The 27,780-nt window shown below is 40.6% G+C and overlaps 1 protein-coding gene across 1 annotated transcript in view; it reads right to left on the reverse strand.

Annotated features, from left to right (window-relative positions):
• The window catches only part of LOC128484065 (inactive N-acetylated-alpha-linked acidic dipeptidase-like protein 2), a 156,641-nt gene that overhangs the window by 26,454 nt on the left and 102,407 nt on the right, over nt 1-27,780 (reverse strand). Inside the window, exon 5 of the mRNA XM_053460383.1 lies at nt 12,018-12,165. Coding sequence (XP_053316358.1) covers nt 12,018-12,165 — 148 coding nt within the window. The remainder of the gene's footprint in view (nt 1-12,017; nt 12,166-27,780) is intronic.

A 27,780-nucleotide genomic window follows, 5' to 3' on the forward strand; every position in this document is an offset into this window, starting at 1 on the left:
TAATTAAGGTTTGGACAGATTCAGTGGTAACTTGTTTGTTACTTGCTTATGAGCATCACATATTCCACTAATAGAAAAATTATAAAAAGTGGGTGCAGGGAAGGGGATGTTGTGATCATTCTTACTCTTGTATTATGAATATCTCCCCTAGAGAATAGTATCAACCATACATTATTCATTCCTATTCATAGGCTGATTCCAGTAGGTCTTCACACATCCTATGTTTACAATGAAATAGGTAATACAATATTGTTTTGTGGCTATGCACATTAATGATGGTTTGTGAGGTTTAACTTCAAGTGAGGATGTGATTAATGTAGCATTTCTTGTATCTATCTTATGTTCACTTAAGTATAAATAATGTCATTGTTCATGGCACGTATCATGCTTAAGCATAAGCATTTGGTTACTCATTATAAAAGTGAAGAACTTCCCCAAACGTCTTATTTTTAAAGTAATTGTTATGAGCATGTTTAAATGTGGAACGTTTCATGTCTATTTGTTGTGTTCCTACCACATGAAAACACACACAAATTAAAAAAAAAAATACAGGATAACCATTTAGCATATATTCCCCACAAAATAGAGAGATTTTCCAAGCTAACAGCGGGGCAGAACATAGAAAACAAGATCTCCCAGGCTATGGGTAGCGGGCTAGGACAACCCGTATGTAGGTAGGGAAAGGAGGCTGGTTATAAGACAAATATACAAATATTTTTAGAAAACCACCGTGTGCTTCTGTAACTAGCTGTTCAAAAGCCATCCTGGAGCAGAGCTTCTAAAGGGTCGCACTTTTGGGGGATTGCAAGCGCATTTGGTTCCAATAGCTTCTCTTGTGTCTTTTGCTTTTGCTTTTAAGCAATTGGTTTTTATATTTAGCTCCCAAGCTCACTGTGACATTTGAAAAACAAAGGCATATGGTCAGCAGCCAGTTTAAATGGTCAGTAAATAGAGCTCGGTAGGTTTACAGTTCTCTCTCTCTCTTTTTTCACACTTACATATTTGGCTTTTAAGTGGAGGTTTTTTTGTGTATTTTGATTTTTCTGTTTACTCTTGCCATTTCTAAAAATCAACAGTTATTGTGAAATCTGCTGCACCAATTATTGTGCAAACAATTTATAATCCGTTCAAAACTAAAATTCTAATGTATGTTGGAATTAATGTAAATTACAAGGGTTTGCATTTGTGGGACTTTTACACAACCCATCCATATAAATTGCATATTACAAGCATTCTAAACTTGCCTGATGACTTGTGAATGTGATACAGGCATATTCAACAGGTGCATCCAAACAATTTAAACAAGCTCTTGTCGTAAATTGACTGGTGCATACTCTGAGACCATCACTAAATAGTCTGAACATACTATGTCTTTTGCATGAAGATATAGTCTAATCTAGAACACCACTTAGCTAATGAATTCCTCCAGATAGATATTACATATCTATAGCTACAGAAAAAAATGAAATACATTCACTCTCTCTGATGAGTTCTGGTAAAAGGGAAATACATCAGCAAATTATATGGTCTGAATAATTGGAACTCGTAGAACAATGACAAACAAGGCAGATTTAGGGAACCGTAATATATTATTGCTAATTGTATATTTCCTCAAAATGTTCATTGCCAAAAACAATACAAAACAGTAGCAGCTGAGTGGAAGAAGGAACGTTCTCCTGATACTATTCACTACTCCTTTTACTTTATATGTGCATCCTGTAAATGCATTTCATTACACAGCATTACATACCATATCGCATACACCAGAGCCAAAAACATGTTTTGTTTGCATTGGGGGAAAACTGCAGAACTTGGCTGTAAAAGTATTCAAAATATAAAACATTATACAGTTTGGACTGCAGTGTAATGGAGGCAAATTCTATCCTATTTGTTATTTTAATGCATATTATAAATTGTGTGGTTGCATCCTTTCAAATGTATGACTGGGGCATAGTCAAGCATCCCTCCCTTATCTCATGATATCAGAAAATAAACACACCTCACCAATTATTTTGGATTGAGAAGGCTACATCTTTATTAACATAAAATAAAATAGAGTGATTATGTAAACAATCATGAGTGGATAAATACAAACAATTATCATTTAAATGATTATTAAAAGGAAACATTCCGTAGCCAATCCAGACTATGCTTGAACTTTAACCCTTGTGGAGATCCAGCCAGCGCCACCCTAGCCACCTGCAACATCTGCAGGGTCATCTTAATCAAAGTCAGTCTCCAGTGACCGATGCCAGATAACTATACACCCATTACGTGTCACGAACTGAGGTACTACCTTGTTCACCTTAATCCTAACCCTATTCACAGCCAACAAGGACTTGGTTATTCTCCTGCCTGAACACTATTTCAGTCCAAACTATGACCAGGCCCTCAAAACGTGACCACAACTGAAGTAAATCGTCTTTCGCGTCCTTAATCATCCTACGTATAGCAACTAAGCCAAAAATAATTACCGTCTGTGTGTAACAGTAGGATCTTGGGACGTTCCTCCCAGAGAGATCGCCACACGCTCAGGGATAGGAAACTATGCCACAACATCCCCAGATACCTGGATTATGACATGTCACTGTGAGATCGCGAGCTGCCCCGTCACTAGGATGAAAATTTGCTCTCCAAACCACCTTGATATCTTGAAACTCAGGAGAAACTTGCCAGAGTCGGCCATTCATAAGGCATAATGAAGTTGGTGAGTTGAAAATCTCTTCTTCTAGGGAATAAACCCTTTAGTTTTTTTTCATTTATTGTGATCATGCTCATTTCTATGTAATCAATAATATCATATAATATGATGTACAAATTATTATAAAATAATAACATTAATCTGATTCTTGCAAACATTTATAATCAATTTCATATAATACCAATAAGTAAAAAATGTTGTTTTCCTAGTGCATTAAAAACACTAAATGTTAAAATAGTCCTTGGGAACAAACTGCAGACATAGTTGTATACTGTCTATTACAACCATATAGGTGCTTATCAAGAACTTCAGAGTTCAACGCTATGTACCCTGTTTGGCACTTTGGAACACCAGGGGTACTCACATATTCCCAAATGTTAATTATATTTATTGGGAGACTTTTTATATTGCAGATATAGCAGGAACAAAAACTAGGATAGTTGATTTTTAAGTATCTGTTATTATTGACACACAAGGGTAAATAAACACGGACACAATTTACAACCAATCTACAGAAACACTTGTTCTGTAAATGCGGACTTTTGATTGGCTTCAACATGTTGTTGTCAATCACAAAATGAAGATGTATATTTTGTATCTAAACAAGAATGTCCTATTCAGTTGGAATGTTTGCAGGAGAGTGCAGCGTAATCATCGTAAAAAGCTTATCAAGAGTGCTACAGATGCCAATTATACTCCAGAAAAGGTTTCCAACACTACTGAAACAAGTCCAATAATGCTTGTACAGTGATGTAGGTAATCACAGATATCACTTAGAAATCTGTTAATACAACACTTCTTAATCAATTTAACACACACAAAACTGTTTTAATCACAACCTATTATAATGGCACAAGCTACACCTGCTTATTTGTAATTGAAAAACTCAAGATAGTATGTTATTGTAACATCTGTGAGTATTAGACTTGTGCATTCAGATTCACCTGTGGGCAATAGGGCTGTCCTTGCAGTGACAGCCTCTCCTCCAATTGGATGATCGGGTAGGATGTCATCACAGCATCACCATTTTGGTGGAAGTTGACAGGTTATGTCTGCGGAGATGCAGCCGAACAAGGCAGATTAAGGATCAAAGATTGAAGATGCGGAAGTGGTGGACAGAAGCAGAAGTAGTGGGCAGAGAAACATTTAGACAGTGTGAGAGTGAACAAGAATTAGAGTGTGAGAGAGTGAATTAAAGTGTGAGGGAATGAATGTGGGCACCGGGCAACTAATTTCGTTCCTGAATGAAAAATGCCCCTGAATTTCCAGCCAAACTAAATCGGCAGTGAACGATAATTGTTCCCCCGAGAACCAATGGGCTAAAAACATTTTTGGCCCATTTGCACATTTCTAGTGGGTACCAGGACAGATGAGAGTGTTGGGAGGCCGACACCTCATGTTGTGGATTGCAATTCACTACAGGCTTAGCTCTGAATTTGGGCCCCTACGGCCCAAGATTGAACATGTGGGAAACTCTGCAATTTGTGCAAAGCTAGGAAAATGAGGACAGACCCTCGAACATAATTTTTGTTCAGAATTTGCGGGCCCTTATACTCCCAGGAGCACCCGTTTCTAATTATTCTGGACAGCTGAGCCACGTTACCTGGAAGTTAGCCCTGCCTTTAAATACCTGCTCTGTTCTTCATTCTTGGCCTTTGCATTGTGGTGTATACTGCTCTGCGGTTTCTTTGCCTCCTGGCCTTGTGATGTTTCTAGCAATGTTCAGTTGAATTCTATCCCATTTGAGTCAGCTCGCCCTGACCTTGCTCTTGGCTCCTAATTTGGCACTTGTCCTTGATCTCCTGGTGTTGACCTGGTTTGTTCTGACCCAGTTCCTAGTCTCATGATTCTGCTTGTTCCTGTGATCCCATGGTGTGGACCTGGCTTGCTTGGCTACGTGGGCCCTGCCTGAGAGCTCCCTGCCATGTGCCCTGCCTGAGGCTTCCCTGTCATGAGTCCAGTGTCCTGTCTGTGGGCTTCTATATGTGTTCCTGCTGTGTGTCCTGCCAGAGGAGTTGCAGCATTGTGCTCTGCCCTGCTCTGTGTATCCAGTCAAAAAGTGTCCTTTTTGAAGTCTGTTCTAAGGTCCCTTATCCGAAGCTTGTGTGCTGTCTGTTCCGCGGCCCGTTATCTGAAGTCCTTTTCCTGCCATGGTGCATCTGCCTTTTTGCCTATGCTGTTATCAGTCTTGTTTCACCTGTTCTGCCTGCACACTCCAAAATAGACTGTTACCCATATATTTTCAGCCTCATGTGTTTTCTATTTGCCTTTCTGTACCTATCTACCAGTCATTATGCTTCATGGGGTACAGACAGAGCCCCCTGGTATCACCTGCAACTGCAACAGAATCGTGGTAAAAGTCGAGCTAATATGCAAAATCAGTCAGATCAAAACAAGGTAACAAAGAAAACAACACAAAGCCTGAAAGCCAGTGTCCAAGAAAGGAGGAATAATCAGTCAAATAATAACCAAATCGAAAATAGATACAGAAACATAGGGTGGATCAAGGCTCCAATAAGGGTAGTTTAGATCAGCCCTAATATATAGAAGCCCCAGGATGAGCAAAAGATGTGTCAGGAATGGTTAAGAATGTCAGATGCATGAGAGGGTTGGGGGCAAAAGTCTGAGACAGGGTCAGGCTGGGGGCAGAAGTCTCAGACAGGGTCAGGCAGAGGGCAGGAGTCTGAGACAGGGTGGGGCAGAGGGCAGGAGTCTGAGACAGGGTGGGGCAGAGGGCAGGAGTCTGAGACAGGGTGGGGCAGAGGGCAGGAGTCTGAGACAGGATGGGGCAGAGGGCAGGAGTCTGAGACAGGGTGGGGCAGAGGGCAGGAGTCTGAGACAGGGTCGGGCAGAGGGCAGGAGTCTGAGACAAGATAGGTCAAAGGGCTATGAGTCTGAGACAAGGTCGGGTGGACAGCAGGACTCTTAAACAATGGGTCAGACCAATGGCAGGAGTCTGAGACAGGGGCAGGCAGAAAGCAGGAGTCTGAGACAGGGGCAGGCAGAGGGCAGGAATATGAGACAGGGCCGGGCAGAGGGCAGGAATATGAGACAGGGCCGGGCAGAGGGCAGGAGTCTGAGACGATATCAAGCAGACAACAGGAGCCTGAGATGAAATCACGCTCAAGTTATTCAAGGTCATACACGGAGGGGAGCAGAGAATTGTACAAAAGGATCCATTAAAGGGTTCCGGTGTGTTAGGAATGGTTAAGAATGTCAGATGCATGAGTAAGCAGAGAGCCCAGCAATAAAGTTTTAACATTTCTGCTGTGTTTTTCTTCAGCTGTAAGTTGCTTTTTTCCCATTCACCGTAACCACACAGGTTATGTATTGTTTTTTTCAGGACGTTCTTTAGATACCATTATTTTGATTGCATCATATAATTAACTTTTTTTAAAAAAAATTAAATATGGTGAAAAATTGGGGAAAAATACTTTTTTCTCATTTTGACATCAATCCTTTCCTCATCTTCAAAAGCTAATGAAAAAAACAGCTAAATATATTCTAATATTTGTCCTGAGTTTAGAATTACCCAATGTTATTAGGTTTTTTTGCAATAAAGGGCAATACTGCCTCCATGTCCTATTTGGGAAATCTTTGAAGCTGGTCAATTCAATTTACCACCATCAAACCACATATGTTTAAAAGGTAGACACCCCAAGATATTAAAAATGCTAGTATTTTAACTCTTTCCATACATTAATTCTATTACCAGCCTTTGTCAAAATTGTTTTTTATCACACACTTCACACTACATCTCCTGGTATATGTCACTGTCAAACAACATCCCAATACGTGTTCTGCAACATATCCCGAGTACAGTGATACCATCTATACGTGGGTTTGTTAGGTTGTTGGATGAAAAAGGCCACATTTGGAACATGCATAATTTAATTTTTCAACTTGGAATTTTGACAATGGTAAAATTCTGCCCCCATGTCCTATTTGGGACATCTTTGAAGCTGATCAGTTTAATTTACCTCGATATTAAGGCATTTCGACACTGTTTAAGGAACCGAAAAATTTGTCAATTAGTCAATCAGCAATTTGCACAGGTCTAGTAATGATTCCATAAAAAATAATCTGACATACCATAATTTTAATTATTTTTTTCAATCAGATGAAGAGAAACCCAACATGGAAAAAATGCATCTGATTGCAATAAAAGCAACTTGGTGTAATTGCTTGACAATTTTAAGAGGACAGATGGGATGAAGGCTGTACAGAACACTTGTACTAGTCATAATGATTTACAGAAATTCACTTTCAGACACATCTTTCATATATTATTGAAAAACAAATCTGGTCAGTAGTTTGTAAAATATCATAACATACCAAAACAAATAATATATCATGCACTGAATGTTTGTGCATGGATAAAGGAACAACAGAACAATAACTGATTTGCACAGAATGCCCCAAGATGAGGTCTTTACTAAGCAGTTTATGGAAAAAATTAGTCTGACGGATGCAGTTAGTCGAAGCGTGCAGCATATTCTCCTTCTCCCACTGAAGCCTCAGAGAGGCATTACGAACGCCTTCTCTAATTATTTGACACCTTCTGTTGGCTTCTACTAATTATGCCCAAAACTTGGAGCCTGAGGTGAGTCCGTTTCATTAGAGCTCTGTATGCGGATTTCTTCACGCACATGATGATGACATGGACTGTCTCTTGATTTATTTTCAATGCAACTTGACATGTGTAGTATATTTACGCAAGATTCTTTGGTAAAAAAAAAAAACTATTACTGCTTGTTAGAATACTTACTGGAATCTAAGGACAGCAGTCACAGACATTAATTTGCAACTTTTCTTCTCATTGTTCATGACTGGACAGCTGAGAGTGGTTGATTTTCAATGCATAAACCTTTAGTAGGTGGGGAATATATATATATTTTTTATAATGAATAATGTGTGATTGATTAACTTTAATTAAATTTGGTGATAATAATCAAGCAATTCTGATTTCCATTAATTTATTTCACTTAGCAGGTAGAATTAATGTTCTAAATATGGAATTACTTGATTGAATTAATGTATTATTATCCAGAGTATTATTGAAAAGATCAGAGTACCTCTAACTCAGCTAATTAGTGTATACATTGAAATTAATCTATTGAATGAGTGAGCAGCTCTAAGCATTTTGAAAACTTAGGTGTTAAGACCACTACTTACTCCAACTTTGTTGGATTCTGCTTCTGGTTTGCCTTCCAGTTGTGATTCTGTTTAACCCATGGTTTGGTGATGCTGATTGTACCTTGCCTGCCTGTAACATGCTACATATTAGCAAACAAAGAGAGCCTAGGCATATGCAATGACATGTAATGGGCTGGTACCTATTGTTTTAGAAAACCATGCCTGAAACGTATTTTATGTTCGGATAAAACCGGCAATAAGTTCATAAAAAATCTCTACGATCTATAGTAGATACAACAAATAAAGAAAAGTCTGTGTCTGTGAGTAATATAGGGCTCTTAGAAAAATATCAAAGTGTGAAAGTTGGCACACCAAAAAAGTAATGCCAGACAAAAGCAAGACAAATAAATATATGTATATTGTATATGCTAATACAAAGATTGTACAACCTGTGCCCAACAAGTATCAGAAAATAGCAATGAATATGAAGGAGGTGCACACAAAAAGGATCAGAATATTGTACCACCAGAGTTATATGCTAAGAGAAAGTAGTCTAATTCATACAAAATATAACGTTATCAAACATAAAACATATTGGCACTGTGGTAGAACCAAAAAAACATTAACAGGTATATTCTGATGCAAAAATTGTAGACATATTTTGGAACTTAACTTAATATTAGTCCTACTTTTGTAGTAGAAAAGTACACATTCAAAGAAAATATGGAATTTTGTAAACATTTGTATAGGATTTTGATCAAGTGCAATGCTGATTTGATTTATTTGACACTTGAGGGCTTACAACACGAAGTATTTTTTTTGAATGGAGTGCATTCTGAGATAGGAGGCTAGAAAAATCAGTAATTCTATGACTCTTGGAATATTGTCCATTAAAAGAGAAAAGTTTCAAAACTATCTGAATCTTCAAAAACTGTGCATTCTAAGATGAAACACTATGAGAATTCTATGACTTTTGAAATACTGGGCATTCTAAAATAGATGAGAATCATAATTCTAAGATTCTTTCGATACTCTCGTAATATTGTGTATTCTAAATTCAAACAATATCAAAATTATATGACTATTATGTGAAATCTGTGTGCATTCATGAAAATATTCTCACTTTTGGAAGATTGTACATTCTATAATAGAACACTTTCAAAATCCTCCGAATTAGGGCCACCGTTTTTGTTTTGTATAAAAAAAAATCATAAAAGGCAAGTTTGAGTTACTGCCAATTGTCAGTATATGTTTAAAACTATTTATCCAAGTGTGTTTTAGTGGGGAAAAAACAACAAAGCATTTATTTGAACCAGCATCCTGGCTTTTTGGTAGCTTTATATTCATGTAACTAAATAGTACCATATTTGCTCGATTATAAGATGACCCTGATTATAAAACGACCCCCCTAAATCTGAATATTAATTTATAAAAAAGAGAAAAAGCCTGAATATAAGACGACCCTATAGGAAAAAAGTTTTACCAGTAAATGTTAATTCATGTAAACTATGTGAACATTTTTTTTTTAATAAAAGCTATGATTGAGAAAAATATTTTGTTTTTATTTCCTTTTTTTTTCAACCTGCCCCCCCCAGTTATGCACATCTGCCCCCTGGCTTGCCACTGTGCCCCAGAAATACCTTATACCCCCTATATGCCACTGTGCCCCATGATATGCCTGTGCCATGGAGCTGATGCACCACCCTGTCAATGTTTTAACATATTTTAAGCCCTTCATGACCATATGGACCTAATGGTATGCAACCATGCAACATGACTAGAGATCTGAACAACCTGTAGAACAGACTAAGCTGTAAAAACCTATAGAAAAGAAATGCATAGGGTCAAGAATTTCTGAACACTGCAGCTGGAACTGCAGGAGAAAATGTCAGAGGAAATGTAGTTTAGCGTTTTTGAAAACAGCAGGAACACCCTCTCTAATTTTAATAATGTTGTCTCTCTATTGTAGATTGGAATTTGTAGAAGGTATTTTATAGTTCTCAGGAATGCATTTGATACACTTGCTATATTTAAAGTGGTTCTGTCGCTAAACTTTCACACTTTAAATTTAAATAGACATTTATCCAGGTTTTGATGAAATTGACTTTGAGATCCTAAAGTAATTTCTTATCCTTACCTATTTAGGCATGAGTGGCTATGGCTGGGAGAAGGATGTGGAAGTTGCCTTCAACTGGGTATATCCTAAATATTTGAATTTCACTGACTTCACACTGATCCAAATCTGTATAACTATATAACATTCCATGTACCTATGAATTGTATACTTATGTCTTGGATGTTTTGGCAATAACATATAGTTTATGTCACAGCAGTAGAACCTTGCCAGAAAATTGGAAGATCAGCAGTTGGAAAATTAGACTTTCCACTATGGTGGATTGATTGAGAGAACAGAGCACAGCCTGGTGCTAGATCACAGTATATATTACCATCTCTTCATGACACAGCACAGCAAATGTTGACACCCAGGGGTATGTTTTGGAGTTTGGGTCTGTGTCCTCTCATGGGTAGAGGTAGTCCTAATAGTCACTGGTGGATGTGAGGCTATTACATGGTGTTAAGAGTTGCAAAAACATTAATTGTATTTTATCTATTATGAATAAATTCTGTGGCCATTATTTTCTGTGTTTTGTGTCCGAGTTTTTATACACATGAATATATCAATTGAGTTTTGAGGGAGTATGGCCTTAACGAGGAAGGAAAGTTGAGAATTGTACTACTCAACATAAGGCAAGATGTGACCTACAAGAACCTACAAGTATAAAAAGGATGCCATCTACCTGACCCAGGTCACATGTTTAACACCTATGTGGTGTGCAAAAAATTAGAAAAGGAAAAACTGTCTTAAAGTTCCAGTTAAACTGTCTTGAAAACCATTCTGTTTCAGGAATCTACCCCAAATCTGCAAGCCAAAGATGTCCTACATCTTACTGGCAGGCAGTTTCCTACAACAAACCCCCCAGAGGTGCCACACAAAATACTTAAAAAGGAGGCAGAGTCTGCTACAAAAAAGGATGGAAAACTGCCGTTGCTGAGGACTTTGTATCAATTAATAGATTTTTTTTTAATATAGTGTTCTTCTTTTGCATTGGGGTGAGTCACAGGGGAAAAAATTGGGGGTATTTTGAATTGCCAAATAACTTGCACTAAAATCCTAAGCAAATACAGTATTAAATAGTTTGTTCCCAGCAAATTCTGAAAGATATATAGGCTATTTCCATCATTTGAATGCGCAGAGGAATACATTTGACTGGATTTCTTTACCTAAGATCTGCATGACAAGTGTCAAGAAGCTCATAGTCACACTCCCTGGTTTGTCTGCTTTGCAAAAATATATACTTTTATCACAGTATGTTGACCTAGAAGTCTGCTAAGATACTTCAAATGCAGCATAAGCCTAGGAAAACCTAGGCATTTTCAGTTTGTGTTTCTCCTCCCGCTGTCGGCAAGCAACTCTGTCAAATGACTCTGTATGCTGTACGCTCTGTGCATGCGTGAGTGAAACCTTTTTAAAGCCTCCCCTCCTATAAGGCATGCACAATAGGTACTTTTAGTTTATTTTTAAGGACATTTAGTCATCTCTAGACCCTCCCAATTAGCCCTGCCACCTTCCTGTGCTCCTGTTATCTTCCCCTCTTTATTTCTTTGGTTATGAACCTTGCCTGGTTTAACTGGACCCCAAGTAACATTGCCCATGGATCCATTATTTGTACTAACTCTCTGGTTTTGACCCCAGACTGGCTTGTCCTGCTCCTCATTGTCTCCTTCCACTACTGGCATGCCCAGCTTCCTCTGCTGTTTTTATTGGACCATAACTCTTCCAGCTACCTGTATCCTGAGGTCCTGCACCTCAGCTTGCATTTCAGTCTCCTGAACTCTGCTATCTGGCTCAGGACTGAGGCAGATTACTCTACTAGATAATCCACCATCTAACTTCATATTTGATAAATCCATAACAGATCACATATTATCTTTCTTTTTATAGGTATACAGAAATCATTTTTGCAGTCACTGGTAATAAAAAAAAGTCTCACCAGCAACATTTGATAAAGGCCCATTTGTCAAATAAATTCCCTCAAATCATCTTAAACATTACCAGTTTGGGGGGTCTATTAAATAACAACACTTATGTGATATTAAAAATGGCTGATTGTGTACTTACTGTTGGTTGATGTACTAGAGCCTGGAACATCGCCATTGTTTAAGGACACCATAAATGCTTTGTTGTTGAGGTTTTCATTTTCAGGTAGGTCACAGGGGTCAACATACACCAGTGCTCCTTTAAATCCAATTTCTTCTAATAATGAAAGCTAAATGTAAAAAAAAAACAAAAATTTTTTTTTAATAATCGACAAAGTTAACAAAATTATTACTATTTTGTTTTCATTGTAAATTATTTGTGTAGAGAACAAACCAAAATATTTATACAGCACTGTTCAGTGATCTTTCTTTACAGCATATTTATTATATCCTTACATTTATATAAAGTATAATAGTGCCAATAACAATGAGTTATAGATTTTGTTATATGGTAAACATATATTGCAGTTATGATCTACTTTCATTTTACATAACAAAATTCAGGTTTTCCATATCTATGTAGAGCTTTCGTTACATTTCTGTTAATTGTTTTGCTGATAAATATGAATTTTAATACACATAAATCTGTTGACTGCCATTAGTGGTGGATGCGATAGATAGCATTGCATTATTTAAATAGCTATTTAATAATAATTATGAAGAAAATATATTATATATATATATATATATATATATATATATATATATATACACATACATACACAGATACATAATACATATTATATAAATAAACTGGGAATAATTACACAGTAGAATTGTATTTTTATCATGAGTGAGTATCATGAATGAGTACGTGTGTTTACATATGTTGGAGGGGGGCAAAGGGCACACCTGTTGAAGTTGAGGGGCCCAGGGCATCTTTTCATACCAGAAACCCTGAGAGACAGTTTAAAGCCTGTATATAGTAAGTTTTGCTAGGCCTGTGCTGTATCCTTCTAATTCCATACTGGCTTTCCAAAAGGATTTCTCATTTTGTTCTGCATCTTGACATAAATGTACACATTGCTACACATACAATTTATCAATACTTGCTAACTGCAATGTATATTGGGCCAACTAAGCCAATGACAGCAGGTCCAGAAGGCCCACTGGGTAATCAGGTTTCCCAGTGTGCCGTTGTCCAGGCTTGCTCTGTGTCCAGCTTAGGGAAGCACCCATTTTAAACATAAAACTATATTTTCTTAAAAACAAAATCTATAAGTATAGTCTCTTATAAATCAAATATTTTAAAAAATATTTTAGGCTATCGTTTGCCCACAACTGAAGTGTATAATATAGGAGATAATTCACATTGATCATAGCATAACATCTTGTAAATGGTGGGCTTGCTGGCTGACAGCACTCCAGTGTATGGCCGCTGACTGGATATGGCTGGCTACAAACTGCGTCAGTATTTAAACATAACGCGCAGCAGCACTTACGTGATTTGACAGCACTGGCCTCAAGTTGCCAGGGCTTCCCTATTATCGCACAGTCTGACTTGGTAGATTTCATTAACTGCATTAGGTTTTTTTTTTTACCACTTTTATGCAAACTATTGGTAAAGATCTGCTCTTCCTGACTGTTTTAAGATGATTTTCAAAACAGTGTTACAACATAGAGGGAAGTCAGATGGTTTGGGGAAAAGAAAACATGTTATCCCATCTGTTGGATAGGGATTTTCTTAGCAAGCTTATATATTTGGCTAACATTCTCGACAAGCTGAACTTTCTGAACTTGTCCCTGCAGTGACACCATACGCATATATTAGGAATGTATGAGTAAAGGATGTTCCTTAAAACAGAAAGAACCTAAAAAATGGCGTGTGAACATCTGAAAGAACTGTAACAAAATGATATCCTATTTAATATTAAACAATGCAACCCCTTTGGAACAAACCTTGAGGGCATTTCATTATCTTGCAGGTGTTGGGCTGAAAACCTTTTCAGACCTGTCTTGTGATCTGACATGTTAGACATTATTCAGTTTCAAAGACATTAAAAAACATTCTGGCTGGGTTTCAGAAAATGGTGTCCCACTTTAGTCACTGAGGTGCTAAAGACAATTATATAGTTGTGGTTCATATAACTGTACACAAGCCAGATTTTCAGCCATAACAAAGAATACAGTATGCAGATGCCTTCCAAAATTAATTTTGTGGAGGAAAGGAATTTGGAAATTAAAATAGACAAATCTGCCATTACAGTTAATTTAATTGCTATTAATAAAACATGTATATACTTGCTAAAATAGAGATTTAGGTTACAGATTTAACTGGATATTATGAAAACAATAAAGATTTTTAAAACTAATTTAACAACAAAAGAGGCAATATTCTTATGTAAACAGTAAGCAATATATTAATCAGAAGCTGATGTTGCAAAGATTCTATGAAAAATAAAAGTATTAATGCTTTCAAAAATAGACATATTCATAGCTTATTTTTATCATTTAACAATAATGTGAGCGAACAGAAGAAATATCAAATCAATATTTGGTGTTACCAACGTTTGCCTTCAAAACAGCATCAATTCTTCAAGTTGGCAGGTGGTTGTTCCAAACATCTCGGAGAACTATGCAAGTATACCTATATACCTGGAAGAACTAATGCCGAAGGCAAAGAGTAGTCACACCAAATATTGTTTTGACTTAGAGATGTCTTCTGTTTACTCACTTTACATTTTGTTAAATAAATTATTTTGAAAAGAATTCTTACTTTACAGCATTTTTTCGCACACCTGCCTAGAACGTTCGCACAGTACTGTGTATATAATATAAAGTATATATATATGCTTTAAAGAGGTGAAAAAAGTTTTGAACTTTGAAGAAAAAACAATGTCAATGTGGGGCCCATGTACACTGGGAAAAAAAATTCTGATTGGCTCACTTTTAAATCACAAGATGTTGGAAGGTTTGTGGTATTGTGGGCAGAGTGAAGGAACATTTGCTAAATATCTCCAGTAATGTTTAGCCTGTGTTTTGTTTTTGGTTTTTTTATAAAAATGTGGAAAAATGTATATTTGTATTTACAACTTGTGCATATTTACTGACCAATAAACGTAGGTGTACCAAAGTTATACAACCACCCTGACACAATACATTAACCTTTTCCACATTTAAGACAAATAGATTGTTGACTTTGTGACATTATGACCATGGTAGATGAACACATTTGCTTATAGCTTATGTTTCTTGGTTTTGTTTAACATTTTGTTGCTAGTCTCTTGTTGAGTAAATGTATGTATCTTTGATATATACAACTTACTATTAAAGGCTAAGAAGAAAACTGTGTTTATAAACTATAATAGATTCATATATCTGTTAAAATTATAATAGAAATAGAAAATAAATGCATTGATGGCATACTTAGAATAGAAAACAAACTCTTACATTTTACATTGAACATTATGAACGATTGAATTTATTGAAATACAATGTTCAATTAAATATAACCTTAATGTGATGCATAATTACTACTAAATATCTGGTATCATTGCTGTGAATGAATGTTCATTGGCCAGCAGTCATTAATATTTCATGGACAGGAAGTATTATTTTACTACATCATAAAGTTTAATGCAATAGATATATAGTTAAATACCATGTCCCATATAAAAAAGCAGAAATTAAATTTAGTCTCTGGAAGAAAAAAATGTTTTTTTCATGTATATCTGTGACAACTGACAGCAGAAATACTCAAACCTAGACTCTTTAATGAAGGTGGTTTTAATTTCATGTAGTGATAGCTTACATATGGATTCGTTCAAGTAACATCTACCTATTAGTGTGTGTTTATCTAAACAAATATCAGTGGAAGAGGATTATAAACCTGGGTGGAGAATTAATTTTGCAGTTTGCTTTGTGACAATCATTTGACTTAATTTAATGGGTTTATCATAAATAACCTTATATTGTGGGGTACTTTAAAATTAACATAATTTGTTTTTAATTAATATGTTTAAAAGAAAATTGAATACATGACTGTACTTAATTTCAAAAAGTACTCCAGCCACTAGGAAAGACATATGTCCCCCTACCCTTTGCTCCTTATGGCACTGCAGCCTCCATAATTGGGTTCCCTACAGGTGGTACAGCACTGTGTTCATTAAAAGATTAAATTACATGGAAGAAAATGTAATTCAAATAAATGCACTTCTAATACATGTGCATGTGTAGATATCCAGTGCTTCTTACTTAGAGATCGAGACTCACCCTATAGATAAGTGAATGAGACTTGTCACTGAATTGATGCATAGATTTCACTGACAAAGAAATAAGTGTACCAACAATTTTCTCACTTATCTAATATAATAAAATACTTAAGAATTACACTCATTGAATAATTACACAAAATATGAGTATGTTGCTATATTACCAACACACTACCATAAAGCAAAAAAGATGGTGATAAGATTAGATAAAGAGAAAAGGAAAAAATAAATGAATAGCAGAAAACACTACCAGTGGGCATGTTCCCTGTTGCTGTGTTGAAATCACCATACTGTCAGTTTCAGTTGATGAGTCTTTAATCTGAATAAATAGGGAAACACACAATACATTTTTACAATCCCTAAATGTAGATGTGACATTTTTAAAGATTATTTCTCTATGATTTAATTATATTGGTATATTGGTATGTACTAAACTTGTGCTTTTGGATATGTACAAATTAAAATTTTAACAAAATTTGCCAATTTTGTCAATTTGCACGAGTATCCACAAATGAAAGACAAAGAAAAGTAAGCAGAAAGAATTTTCATTTGCATTTTGCTGGGTGTTTTTTTTACTTTCTTTCACACTTATGCTCTCTCTGACTCTCATTCACTTTCTCACACTTTCACACTTTCTGTCAATGTCTCCCAAACATCTCCGCTGTCCCTGTCTCCTTTATCGCAGCTCAATTTCTCTTCTTGCATTTTCTTGTTCTTTTATTTTCATTCACTTCACCCTGTGTCTTCTTTCATCATCTCCTTCTCTGTGAACCAGACCTCTCAGCGCAATTCCACAGGGGAAGCAAGAACAGAGCAGGGCCATGTGACGTGATGTAAACCCGTGTGACTCCACTGGGTTTCTGCTTCCCCTGGGATGAGTACATCGTCCTTGAATTCTAACAAAAAAAAACCCTTTGTCTATGATTTGTATGCTAAATGTTTTATTGATAAAAGCTGCATTTACATGTCAAAAGGAGATTAAAATGGGATCAATATCCCAAACATACAATGCCACCATGTGTTTATGCACATTTTGAGAAAATGTAAATTAATTATCAGTATGTTTAAAAAAAAAACCAAGGTTTATTGTAGCCTCAAAGCCATTTCAGATCTGAAATTACAGATTCTTAGTACCCTCAATTAGATCTTAAGTGTTTACAACACAAAATATATTTGTGTTTTACTAATTAGCAACGCTACAGGACGTATGATTACTAAATGGAAATATCAAGGGCCACTTGTGACAGTACTTCAAAATTAATCTACCATTATTTTCTATTTTTCTACGTTAAAGCACATCTAACCAATACATAAAGCAGATGTCATATTACTAAGTATTCAGTACGTTTAAATGTATACAGGTAAAATATTAGCCAAGAGACTATGGATGAAAGTGAGTTAGAGGAGTAACTGAAACATTGCTACCGAGGATGTTCTTTGAAGCTCTATAAAGATAAATAAATGTGACAACATGTAGACCTAATAAACATACTTGGGAACTTCCTTATACATGTTACATAGAGCCTCCATCTTTTTAGGGAGGGGCATTATGAGGGGGTTGGGATAGTTGGTCGTGTAGGTGGGGCTAGTTAAACATAGGGCAGGGTCTAGTCCCAAACAGTATTAAGTGTATGGGAAAGTAGGTAGAGGAGAAAGATGGGATGAACTGGAGATGCACCCAGAGAGTTCACAGGTATGCCTTTAAAAGGTGCAGGTAATAATCCTAGTAAGTGAAAGATCATAGGTGGAATGGTATATAAAAGATTAGTGTATACTGATTTTGAATGACAAAATTTAGTCTTCACAAGATAGCACACAACAATTTTATTGTAGCTTTTTTCTCGCTAGTGCTGTTATAATAGATAAGGAGTTAAAGCGATTGACAAAAAGGTGTATATACAGTACGTCTGGTTAGCTGACAAAAAGCCACAAACACTATGTATCCCACTGAGGATCCTTCTGGGGGACGAATCCTGTTATTTTGTAGCATGATGATTCTACAGAATTATAAGCCCCAAAGCTGTAATATGACATAAAACATGCCTATATACCACCAGAACATTCCTGTTAGCACACGACAATACTGGGACATGTAATTTTCTACTAGACAAGGCTTTGCAATGTAATGTTATTATTTGCATAATATCTATTATTATTATTTAGTACTATGCAAAGGTTTTACGCATTATAGACATATCAATGGCATATTTTTTATCATTTAACAAATCTGATTCAGAAGAATCTAAATCAACCCTTTGCCTTTAAAACATCATCAATCTTCTGGATTCACTTGCACACAGTTTTTTAATTAATTCGGCAGTTAGATTGTTCCAAACATCTTGGAGAACTAACCAGAGATTTAGGCATCCTCAATTGCTTCTCTTTCTTTATGTAATCCCAGACAGAGACCTGATCTCAACATCATCGAATCTGGGGGGGCCATATCATCACTTCCAGGACGCCTTGTTTTTCTTTACTTTGAAGATAATTGGAAATTATTCTAGCCTTGGTGCCTGAATAATTATAATTTTAATAAAGACAGGAGGCGAGTATTTTGCATCTCTTCCTTTACTCTCACCACAGCAGCAAAGAAAGAGTTAACGTGAAACAGTGAACCAACCAATAGAAACATCATACACAGGAGGTATATAAACCCCTAAACCTTCCCCCTCTTCCTCTTTCGTCCGCTGCGAACCGGAGCCGAGGAACATCAGAACGCCGTCCAACACCAGCGAACCGTAACTGGAACTCGAACTTGAACTTGAACCAGGAGTCACACAAGGAGGGCAACCAGCCGCTACCAGAGGAAGAACCGCCAAAGGCACAGGACACGGGAGCACTCAAGCTGAAAAAAGAGAGAGAACGTAACAGAATCACATCCAGAAAACAGCCGGAACGGCCGCAAACAGAAACAGAGCATAAGAGCATCACATAAACAAAGAGGGCACGAACGCCCCCTAACAACCATAGGCAGAAAAACCAGCGCACTTACCCCCCAGGAGCCAAACACCTGCAGGGAGGGAAGGGAGGGAAAATACTCGCCTCCTGTCTTTATTAAAATTATAATTATTCAGGCACCAAGGCTAGAATAATTTCCAATTTTAAGGCAAGACAGGAGGCTTCATATTTTGCAGTTTTAACGCCTGGACACCAAAGCCACCGCAGCCGAAGCAACCGGGCGAAAATAAAAAGAGCGGAAAGTAGAGGCACGAGACCAGTCAGCCGCCTGGAGAATATCCCCCAATGCCCCACCAGCCCGGAGGGCGCCCGAAGCCGCGGCCCCCCGAACCGAGTGGGCCCCAAAAGACGCATCAATCCCCGCCAGGGACAAGAGCCACCTGACCCACCTGGCTAGCGTAGGGGAAGAAACCGCCTTAAACGGTTTGACGTAGGAAATAAGTAGTTGGGAGACCGAAGGGGGACGAAACGCAGCAGAGCGGGACAGGTAGGAACGAACGCACCGAGCCACGCAAAGCCGAGGGTCGGCATGAAGGTACGGGTAAGACACGGCAGAAGACAGAGACTTAGTCCGCCTAGAGACCCGAAACAAGACCCCCTCCGGAGAGAAAGAGACGGCGGAGGCATCAAAAGCCCGCACGTCCGAAATCCTGCGGAAAGACAGAAGACACAGGAGCAGAGTAAGCTTGGCCGACAACTGACGAACGGAAAGAGAATCGTTATCAGGCCAGGACCGGAGAAAATCCAGGACCACCGCCACATCCCAAAGGGAGTCGTAGCGGGGGGCCGGGGGTCGAGAGAGGCGAATGCCCCGCAACAGGCGACACACCAAGGGAGCCTTACCGACCGGATCACCAGCAAACCCCACATGCCCAAACGAGATAGCCGAACGAAAAACATTAATCGTCCGATAGGACATGCCGGCAGAAAAAAGGTCGGCCAGAAAATTCATAACGGACTCTAAAGGGGCCGAATGGGGATCCATCTGTCGTCCCACACACCAAGCAGCCCAGCGTCGCCAAGCAGACCTGTACGACTTCCTGGTGCCTGGAGCCCAAGACTCCCGGAGAAGCGACTGAGCCTCCTCCGATAGGCCCGGGAGCGGGCGGGGACGCCCGAAACCGTCCAAGCTACCAGGGACAGACGGCCCTCCAGGATGAGAGGGTGAGGCTGACCCTCCGGGCCGGATAAGAGATCCGGCAGGAGGGGGAGAGCCAGGGGATCCTGAAAGGACAACTCCAGCAGAGCAGGAAACCACGGCTGAGAGTGCCAAAGGGGGGTCACCAGGACAAGGGAGCCCCCCTCCCGACGCAGGTGATGCACTACCCTGGGAATGAGGGCGAACGGGGGAAAAGCATAAGCGCCCGACGCAGGCCAGAGCTGGGAAAACGCGTCCGTAGCTCGAGCTTCCGGATCCGGAAGCCAGCTGAAGAAGTCCTCCGTCTGACGGTTCGTCCTGGACGCAAAAAGGTCCAGACGCAGAGGACCCCTCAGGTGATGAAGGGAGAGAAAGACCTGGGGATGGAGCCTCCAGTCGCTGGCGTCCCGCCAATGCCTCGAGAACCAATCTGCCAGAAGGTTCTCCGCTCCCGGCAGATACTCGGCCTGCAGGGTGATATTGCGGGCCAGGCAAAACTCCTAAATATCCTTGGTCACCTCCGTGAGCCGCTTGGAGCGCGTGCCGCCGAGGCGGTTGATGTAGCGGACCGCCGAGACATTGTCCATCCGAAGAAGGAGACAACAGTCCGTGCGGTCCCTTGCCAGGCTCTTGATCGCGAACGACCCCGCGATCAACTCCAGGCAATTGATGTGGAGGGAGCGCTCCTCCGGGGACCAGAGACCTCCGGTCGCCTCCGAAGCCGAGGCCGCGCCCCAGCCCAGCATGCTGGCATCCGACTCGAGAACGAAGTCCGGCCGGGACCCGAAGATCGCCCGACCGTTCCACGCCTCCATATGCCGGAGCCACCAGAGAAGCTCCTGGCGGACCTCCGGAGTCAACTGAACCGGCTGGTCGTAGGACGGGAGCCTGCGGAGATGCTGCGCCTTGAGGCGCTGCAGGGCGCGATAGTGCAGAGGCCCCGGGAATATCGCCTGAATGGACGACGAGAGAAGGCCCACCACACGGGCCAGGAGACGGAGGGAGCAAGAATCCGCGCGAAGAAGGGCTCTGATCTCTTTGCGGATGGCGACAATCTTGGACCGCGGGAGTCGAAGCATGGCCGCCCGGGAATCTATCTCGAAACCGAGAAAGATGATCCGCTGACTCGGGGACAACTCCGACTTGGCCTCGTTGACCAGGAAACCGAGCTGGTGGAGGGACTGGACCACGAAGTCCGTATGGCTTTGGAGAGTCGACTTGGAACTCGAAAAAAGCAGGATATCGTCTAGGTAGACGATGCACCTGATGCCCCTGGAGCGGAAGAGGGCCATGACCGGCTTTAGGAGCTTCGTGAAGCACCAGGGAGCGGAACTGAGGCCGAAAGGCAAAGCCTTGAACTGCCAGATTTCCCTGCCCCAGCGAAACTGCAGGAAGCGCCTGTGATCCGAGTGGATTGGGACTGAGAGGTACGCGTCTGTAAGGTCCAGCCTGGTGAACCAATCGCCCTCCGACATAAGGTCGCGAAGGAGATGGATGCCCTCCATCTTGAAGTGGCGGTAAACCACGAAAGCGTTGAGGGCCCTGAGATTGATGACCGGGCGAAACTCCCCGGACCTTTTCCGGACCAAGAAGATGGAGCTGAGGAAACCGATCGGACCGGGGGCCCGCTGAATGGCTCCTTTGTCGCGAAGGGAACGAAGTTCCGCATCCACCAAAGCGCGATCGACCGCTGAGCGGCGAGAGGGAGGGGGCCTGCGCACCTGAAAGGGGGGGGACACAAAATCTATCCGAAAACCCTGGACCGTTTGGAGGATCCAAGGGTCTGACGAAATCCTCGCCCAATTGTGGAAATAGCGAGAGATACTGCCCCCAACCCGAGGAGGGAAAGAAGGGTAAAAAACATGTGGACTTACCGAATCCGGAGCGGCCTCTAGGGAATCCGGAAGCGCCTCGACCTCTGTTGCCACCACGTGGGATGAAAGGGCGCTGGGGCTGGAACTGGGTCCGGTAGGACGTCTGGGCCTGGGGGAAACCTCGGGAGCCTTGAAAAGATGAGCGGCTGGCGACCCGGCCCCGCGGTCGTCCAGCCCTAGCGGAAAAACGAGGGCCCGTCTGAAAAACTTTTCGCATCGACAATTTCGCCTTATTCCAAGACGTCATGAGGGACACGTGACGGTTCAACTCCTTGACGAAAGCGTCACCGAAAAGCAGGCCATTAGCCGCTGCCCCCAGATCCCTAGAACCTAAGTCAGCTAAACGAGCATCCATGCGGAACAGGGCCGCCCTGCGTCGCTCGGTCGCAATGGCCACATTGGCGTTGCCCAGTAAACACACCACGCGTAGAGCCCAGTCGCGGACGAGCTTGGGGTCAAGGGGGGTCGCGTGCAAGAAAGCCCTGTCGGCCAGTGACAAAATTTGAGTGACGGGACCCACTAGGTCCAGGAGTTTGTCTTGGGCCGATTTAAGACCCTGTTCTAGACCCTTCCTGGGATCCCTCTTATTAATGGCCAGCAGGGCGACCACGTTAGGGTCGAATTCGGGTGTGACCGCAACCTTATCTGGAATGTTTGGGCGTGGGCATTCAGCCCGGAGCTTATTACGCACCTCCTTTGGTAGGGGTTTGCGTAGCCACTTGTGCAAGTAAAGAGCAATATGCTCAGGCGGGGCCCATTCGGTAGCTCTAGGGTGGCGCATACCAGTAGGATCAAACAAAGCGGAGCCCGAAGGGTCCAGGACCGGGAGGTCCGTAGATGTGGAGGCCGTATAGGCTGCCAGAGCCTGTTGGGATTCGGCCAGGTGGGGCTCATCCACCAAGCACTCACGAGCGAAGCGTGAGTCAAAGTCTCTGGACGAAACCAGATTCACTGAGGCTTCCGAGCCATTGGGGGAGGTAGCCCGCCATTCATCCACTATAGCAAGCGGGTCTTGGGAAGAGCCCTCATCGCAGGCTAGGCCTGTAGAGAGAGGCACGTCAGAGGTCTTGGGTCGCTTAGCAGGGGCTTTACCTTTGCCTGCCGACACACTGCTGCCTTTCCAGGGGCGCTTAGAGCCCTGAGCCTCCTCGTCTGACTTGTCAGAATCCGAGTCTGAGGGAACAGCGGAGGGTCTACTAGGGGCAGGAGGCTGCCCCTGGGGCATAGAAGCGGACATTTTGTTCAGGAATGACTCCATGGAGGTAGAAAATTTCGACTCCAGCCATGCCATAAAGGCATCTTGGGAAGGAGTATTCTCGAGGGACATAGTAGGAAACTGAAGGCACACCCTGAGACAAGAACAACAGGAGCTCACCCTGATGTAAGAGTATAAGGCAGTGGCAATAGTTGTAGAGCAGGGGCTCACCCCGGCAAACAGACTAATTAAACCTGGGGTATGAGAACAGGGAGACCCAGGAGGATGCCCAAATAGATAGAACGGGGGCTCACCCGATAAAACGAAGGGCCAGTAGAAGTAACCGCCTAGCCGAACCGCAGGAGACAAAACGCGAGCAGCCGTGAGGAAAGAAACCACCGGAGTACATGAAAAAGAAATCCAAAATGGCGACCGGAACTCAGACGCACGAGATCCGGGGCCTAACAAAGATGTCCGCCGAGAATCACGAAGAAAACGTGATTCGCGAACAAAGAAAAAGACCGCCGCGGCAAAGAAACAGAAAGAAAAAGATGGAAAAAGATGGCGGCGAAGTCTCGCGACGCGGGACCTCGCCGCCCAAAACAAAGATGGCCGCCGCAAAGGCAAAGGCGAGGGAACGGTGAAGAAGCCCAGAGTGAAGATGGCCGCCGCCCGAGAAGGAGGAAGTGCCGCGAGCTGAGACAGAAGCCAAACGAGAGGAACAGGTAAGTATAGAGAAGGAGCGAGCTACAGAAGAAAACGGGCTAGGGCACTAGGAACCCTAAAGGTAGGGGAGAGAAGCGGGAAAGGAGGGGAAGAGGGCCCGAGGAACGAGGCCCTCCCCCCCCAACGGAGCCCAAGAGGGCCGAAACGGAGGGACAAAGCACCCCCGAAGGGAGGCTAAAGCCCAAGAAACCTAAGAGGAAAAACCTATAGAGGGTAGGAACAATAAATGAACTATAATGAACAATACAAAATCGTATCACATAGCCACAGTAAATGACTGACACCAAATAAAGATCAGAAATCAAAATCAAATATAGCAAATGATCTGACCTTGAAACACGGTGAGCAGCAAAGAAAGAGGAAGAGGGGGAAGGTTTAGGGGTTTATATACCTCCTGTGTATGATGTTTCTATTGGTTGGTTCACTGTTTCACGTTAACTCTTTCTTTGCTGCTGTGGTGAGAGTAAAGGAAGAGATGCAAAATATGAAGCCTCCTGTCTTGCCTTAAAATTCTTAATAACTTAGGATGTATTATTGGGGTCGTTGTCATGCTGCAGAATACATCTGGGGCCAATTAAATGCCTCTCTAATGGTATTGCATAATGGATAATGTCTGCCTGTACCATGTCAGCATTGAGTAGAACATCAATTCTGACAAAAATCCCAGCTCCATTTGCAAAAATGCAACATCAAACTTCCAAGGAACATGCACCATTTTAGATAAATAGAGACATTCCTGTAATGCATTGGTTTCTGTGGACATCATTTATGAAGCTTTAGCACAAGTTGTGTGATGGCGACCAGAGGTTCTAGGAGTGACTTTGTATATGTAAAGAGGAAGACTTTTTGGATAAAACAGCAGTATCTAATAGTAAGACTTCTATTGAAGTAATTTAGCATAGTGGTGGACTAAGCATTATATGGTTCACTGTTCATACATTGTTTCCTTTTAGGCTATTATCTCAATGATATTTTATTTTTTAGTATCATTTTGCAATAGTCATTCCCCATACTTTTTAGCTGTGACCAAATCTGGTTGTTGAGGATTTGGATATCCATGTACCTATCACCTATTATAAACTTTATGAGAATCAATAAACATTATTATTTTTTTATTTTATGTGTTTTTCCCCTCAATATTGTTGTTGGTTTCTGAACCTCCAACTGCCTTATCATTTTTTAGGTATATCTAATATTCATCTCTAAATTCTCTAATTTACATTAGTGTGCCATACTTCTTTTCATCTCTAAATAAGTGTATTTAATTGTATTTACATGACAAACTGAGACATCTAAATTAATGTATCATTGGAGACCAATCCACAGGATGCAAAATTTCTGGTAGCCGTGATGGGTTAACAGTGACAGATATTCTTATGTAGATCATAGCATAAAATGTATGTTCAGAAAGCAGCAGAAGTTGCAGTCATGTGGGACATCTGGGGAAAGGGAATCACATTTTATGGAGCTTTTTATTGTCACTTTAACAATACATTTATATATTTTATGTGGTATTGAGTTGTTACTTAGGTAACGGCTATCTGCAAAGATTCTTGGTAACCACCCTGCTCCCACCAAGGAGATAACTGCTGACGTTGACACATAACATTTAACATAAGAGTAAGTTGATTTATTCTAAAATATCTGCAAACCAATACTGTGTATTCATATAATAAGTTTATAGGAAAGGAATGTATAAACGCGTTCTCCATATTAGCTAAATGCCATGTTCTATCCAGGCTGCGGAGCTGCATATCTATCTTGCTTCAGTTTTTCTGTTTTGCTTTAATCCATTCCTGGATTTCCGTATGCTCAGTTCTGATCTTTCATTCCTGGCTTCTAGTTCTGCTCTTTGCTTCAGCTCTGTTTCCTTTATAAGTTGTGCCCCACCTGTGTGTTCTGTTTGTCTCAGTCTGCAGTCTAAGGTATGTCTCCGTGCTATGTGTTTGGATTTCATGTTTGGTTTGTTTCGTACCTCTGTCAGCAGGGCTTAGCGTTAGGACCCACCGTCATTGGAGTACTTTGGCGTAGTGGTGGGCTAAGCATACTATGGCCATAAGATATGACGGAATCTCCAATTGTTATCATACAGTCTTAGGCTAGTTTCTGTATTTATGTGTCTCAGCCTGTCCTGTATCCCCGGCAGCGGGGTGTCCTGTCTTGTTCCCTGTTGTGCCCTGTATTATGTATGTCTTGGCTGGTTATGTTTCTTGCTTGGTCTCTCTGTCTCTTGCTCGCTCTGTCCCCCTTGCTTGTTATGTTTCTGCTATATCCTTTGCTTAGCTTCCATACTCCCAGCCTGCAGCATCCTGCACGTGATTCTAGTGATATGTTTCATGCCTGCTCCAGGGTGCCTGCAGGATATCTCTTTGTTTTCTTTTGGATTACATCTGCTGCTATATCAGGGCGCTGGTGTCTGGCTGCACAACCCTAGGTGCTCATCAACTGGGTGAGTGCGGTCGCTCTGCAACCAGGCCCTGTCCAACTCCACTACTGCACTGTAACTCCTGCACACAATCTTTGGGCGCGCTAGGTCAATGCAGTCATCTGGATGGACCTGGTTTCCTGACACTAAATTTGTATGATTATGCATTCAGTTCTTTGGCCGACATTACAATTCATAAATTAACTTTGGTTCTTGCAAAATGCTGATTGCAGGTATTATTGTGTAGCAAACAGTAGGCATCAGAAGGTAGATATTCCTCTCTGCTATGATGAAATCCCTATTTTTGTATACTTACAGATGCTGCAAAAAAATGATCTTGTCAAAAAGACATAACTATATGAAAATATACTACAATTACAAAGTATTTTTCCTAGATTTAGATACAGAATTTAATTAAAATGTACCCCAAATCACAAATGCAGAAAACCATAATTAAAAGTTCTGTTCCAGTGAGTCATATTATTAACTGAACTCCCCATTATGTTAAGCCTTAGCAGATCTGTAATTCATCTGCAGGTTTAATCACATAAAACACAGAAATAAAGTTTTCTTTAGTTTATATAGCAACATCCTATCAGCACCTGATTTTGCATCCCATGGGAGTTAAACGTTTGCGCAGAAATTATTATGTTATAGACAACTTTTTTATGATTAAATAAAAATTTCTGGGAAAGGTTTTGGCAATCAACAGTGTCAATGAATTATGTTTCTCATGCTGCATTTAGTTACAATAGTGTTAAAAGTATCAGTGTAGGTGGAACAAGACTTTTACATATCACAGAGTGTATACAACAGAGCCTGAATATTATTTTATGTACATTGTAATTTACATAAATAGATTTTTCAGCAGAAAAAAATAAGATACCGCCACAACGTTATACTTGATGTCTGTTTATATCACTGAGCATTATCAGTTTTCAGTCAGATTTACTTTTTAAACAAGAAACATGGATGCCCTTGGATGCTCGTAGCTTTTTTAAAACATCACAAGTCCTCTGCAGACCACCATCGGAAACCAAGTACCAAGAGAGGCCCTTACAATAATCAAAATGGTGCTCAACTTCATTTGGACTTTGCCAGATCTACAAGCAAGTTTACTAATTCATGTTTTGTATTATTATGCATGCTTTTCCTGTATATGTACCAATTATGTAGTTTGGGGATGTTTGTTTTTTGGCCAAATGTTATTTACGTTGGGAAAAGCACATCCCTTTATCTTGATCCCCTCCACTTCTGGCCTCCTAGCATTACTCAGCTCCCTTTTCTAACCTAAAAACGATCTTCTCTTTTTAATCTT

This window comes from Spea bombifrons, chromosome 3, assembly GCF_027358695.1.
Source record: "Spea bombifrons isolate aSpeBom1 chromosome 3, aSpeBom1.2.pri, whole genome shotgun sequence".
Classification (NCBI taxonomy): Eukaryota; Metazoa; Chordata; class Amphibia; order Anura; family Pelobatidae; genus Spea; species Spea bombifrons.